The sequence below is a fragment of the Carlito syrichta genome, unplaced genomic scaffold, assembly GCF_000164805.1.
Source record: "Carlito syrichta isolate Samal-C Ts95f unplaced genomic scaffold, Tarsius_syrichta-2.0.1 Scaffold115609, whole genome shotgun sequence".
Lineage (NCBI taxonomy): Eukaryota > Metazoa > Chordata > Mammalia > Primates > Tarsiidae > Carlito > Carlito syrichta.
The window spans coordinates 297-3,305 of NW_007059705.1; the positions used below are offsets into that span (position 1 = coordinate 297).

At 66.5% G+C, this 3,009-nt stretch overlaps 1 protein-coding gene across 1 annotated transcript in view; it reads left to right on the forward strand.

The window, feature by feature from the left end:
* The first annotated feature begins 1,104 nt into the window (after positions 1 to 1,104).
* Positions 1,105 to 3,009, forward strand: part of LOC103275392 (lipocalin-like 1 protein) — a 3,118-nt gene continuing 1,213 nt past the window's right edge. The window contains exons 1-4 of the mRNA XM_008072805.2: positions 1,105 to 1,206; positions 1,859 to 1,998; positions 2,568 to 2,641; positions 2,793 to 2,903. Of these exons, the coding sequence (XP_008070996.2) occupies positions 1,105 to 1,206; positions 1,859 to 1,998; positions 2,568 to 2,641; positions 2,793 to 2,903 (427 nt within the window). The remainder of the gene's footprint in view (positions 1,207 to 1,858; positions 1,999 to 2,567; positions 2,642 to 2,792; positions 2,904 to 3,009) is intronic.

Genomic DNA, 3,009 nt, shown 5'->3' on the forward strand with positions numbered 1-3,009 from the left:
CTGTTTGTGTCTTGTGGTCACCGTCACCGTCACCCAGGCCTGGCTCCGGCCCCTGACACCCCCTACATCCTCCTCCCCACTCTGAAAGATCTCAGCCTGCTGTCCACAGAGGGCGGGCACAGCACCCGCCAGTGTTTGCTCCTGGTGGGGGGTCTTGAGTCAGAGCGCCCCTCACTGTCCCCAGCCACTGACACAGCCGTGACCTGGACACGGCCCCCTGCCCCTCCCAGCCACACTCCCTGGCGCTGCCAGTGACAGCCAGTCTGCCCTGGGCTGGTGGGGACCAGTCGCTTATCTCCTAATCCCCAGGCAGCTGCCCACGCCCTCATCCCCCCTGGGCAGGAAAGGCCTGAGAGGAGGGCTGCTGGGCTTTTCCAGGCGAGGGATTGGCGCTCTCAGATTGACTGGAGAGCGATAAGCATTTCAGGGACAGGCAGGAGCATTTGTTTGGGGGTGCTGGAGTGCCTCTGGCCCACGAGGACAGACCACCTGCCTTCTGACTCCCGGAGCACGCCCAGCCCCCGGCCCCCTGCTGGGCCTCCAGGGCACCGCCCTGGCCACTCGCCAGGGTCTGGGCACCACCCGCTGACGTTGCTCCTGGCCTCCCGCCCTCTCCCAGATTCCCATTCAGGGTGACCTCTGTCCCAGCCCTGCTGGCGCACAATGTGGGGGACCCACTGTGGCCTGCCCACCAGGCCCCCGGGGTGGAGCCCACAGTCGCCCCCCCGGGGGCACCATTTCCAGGCCCGGAGGGGAGGGTGAGCTGCTGGGTGGCCTTCCTGGAGCAGGAGGCCTGGGGGCACTGAGCAGAGGGCTGGGAGCCAACATGGCGGAGAGACTGCAGGAGCCCAGGGAGGCAGGTGGGCGGGCAGTCAGCCCCCGGGCCCCACGGCCTGCTGGAACCACGCGTCCCCTGGCTCAAGGGATGAAAGGCAGAGCAGCCAAGCCCGATGGCTCAGGGTGCACCCCGACAGGAGCCTGCGGCGGTGGGCTCCGTTCCAGTGGCCAGCACTGCCCCAGGGCGTTTCTGGGGCATAAAGCTCCCTGAGGGAGGCCCCCAGCTCCCCCGCTCTGCGTCCGAGGAGACACCCGCTGCCTCCGTCCATGATGCTGCAGCCCCTGCTGGTCGCCTCCCTCCTGGCCCTGCTTGGGCTGTCCCCAGGCTACATAGAGATCCCCGTCTACCCGGACTTCAACGCCAGCCAGGTGTGCCCAGCACCTCCCCTCCTCCTCACAAGGAGCCCTCCTGCATGGGTGTTCTGGGAGCTTCCTGCCCTTTTTTTGGCGTCGGGGTCTCACTCTGTTGCCGGGCTGGAGAGCAGCGGCACGCTCATGGAAGTCTCCACCTGCTGGGCTCGGGTGATCCGTCCACCTCAGCCTCCCAAGGAGCTGGAGCCACAGGCGTGCGCCACCCTACCTGGCTAACTTTTTTTTATTTGTCGTAGAGACAAGGTCTCACCAAGTTGCCCAGGCAGGTCTCGAGCCCCTGGGCTCAGGCAATCCTCTTGCCTCCGCCTCCCAAAGTGCTGGGATGACAGGCGTGAGCCACCACCCTTGGCCCCCAGCCCCTCTTTGATCCAGGCTCGAAGGTGGTGGGGGGTAGGGTCAAGGGAAAGCCCCCACCCACTTGCCCCATCTGCCTGGGAGGGAGGGGGCTGGGGAGGACACAGGCCCCCAGCTGGCCCTTGGGTTGTGCCTGCTGCCACAAGCCACACCTCACCCCTGCACCCCACCGGCTCTGTGTCAGGGTCAGCATGGGTGCCGGCCTGGCCTCAGCTGGGAAGCGCCTGTGTCAGGGCTGGACGGGTGGGCTTGAGCCCAGGGGCCGCCTCCCAGCCGCCCTGCACCTGCCCTCCAGTTCCAGGGCACCTGGTACGTGGTCGTGATGGTATCAAACGACCAGGACTTCCTGGACTCCGTGGACACCATGAAGATGCCTGTGGTTTTAGTGACTGCCTTGCCCAACGGCGACCTGGTCCTCAAGTATGGTTACCCCAAGTAAGTGACCACAGGAGGAAGACCTTAACCTCAGCTGGGGCCCCTGTGAGGTCAGGGGAAGGCCAATAGGACCCAGAGGTGGCCCCGATGCGTCCTGGATCAGACCGCAGGCTCTGACTGGTGCTGTCTGGGTCCCTGCAGCCCAAACAGCATGGCAGCCCCTCCCAGGGACCCCTGTCACAGTGAGACCTCAGCCTGAGGCCCAGTGCTAGGCAGACGGAGGCCTATGTCTGGGTCCATGTGTGTGTGTGTGTGTGTCTGTGCGTGTCTATGTGTGTGTCTCCCGTGTGTGTCTGTGTGCCTGGAGACCCTGTACCCGCTGGCTGTGTGCCCCTGAGCACTTGTATCATGCCTGCCCACCCTAGCGGGCGCCTCCTCCCATGTATACCATCGCCCTGAAGTCCCTGTGTCCTGACGGATTGCTGTGAGGGTGAACCGTGGCCCTAGTGGCCCGGGCAGCGGCCTCTGGATGGCAGGCAGGGCCAGGGCTGTGGGCAGGGCCATAGCTCTGGGCCCGGGGGCCGGGCAGGGGCTGCCACTCAGGGGCCGGCCTCCTCCTCCCTCCCCAGGCCCGAGGGCGGGTGTCAGACGCTGTACATGAACTTCACCAAGGGTGACCAGGAGGGGCGGTTCAGCAATCCAGGTGAGGTGAGCAGGACAGCCAGGAGGGCAGCGTGGGCAGGGCCTTAGGGGGCCGCGCGGGCTGCGGGAGGGGCACTCCAGGCCAGGTCGTGGGCTGGGGGCATGTCTTGGGGGGCGCCCTGGGCCTGGGTCAGTGGCTCTCGCCCCTGCAGCCATGGGGCAGACCAACATCCGCGTGGCCTTCACGGACTACGAGCACTACGCCTTGCTGTACTTCGAGATGCAGAAGAGGGGCGTGCGGAGCGTGTGGCTGCAGCATTTTGGTGGGGCTGGGGTCCCGGCCCCCACACGCGCCTCCCGCCCTCAGTCCCCAACCCCAGCCTCCCCGCTCCCAGCGCCCTCCGGGTTAATCTCCCCCATGAGGCCCTG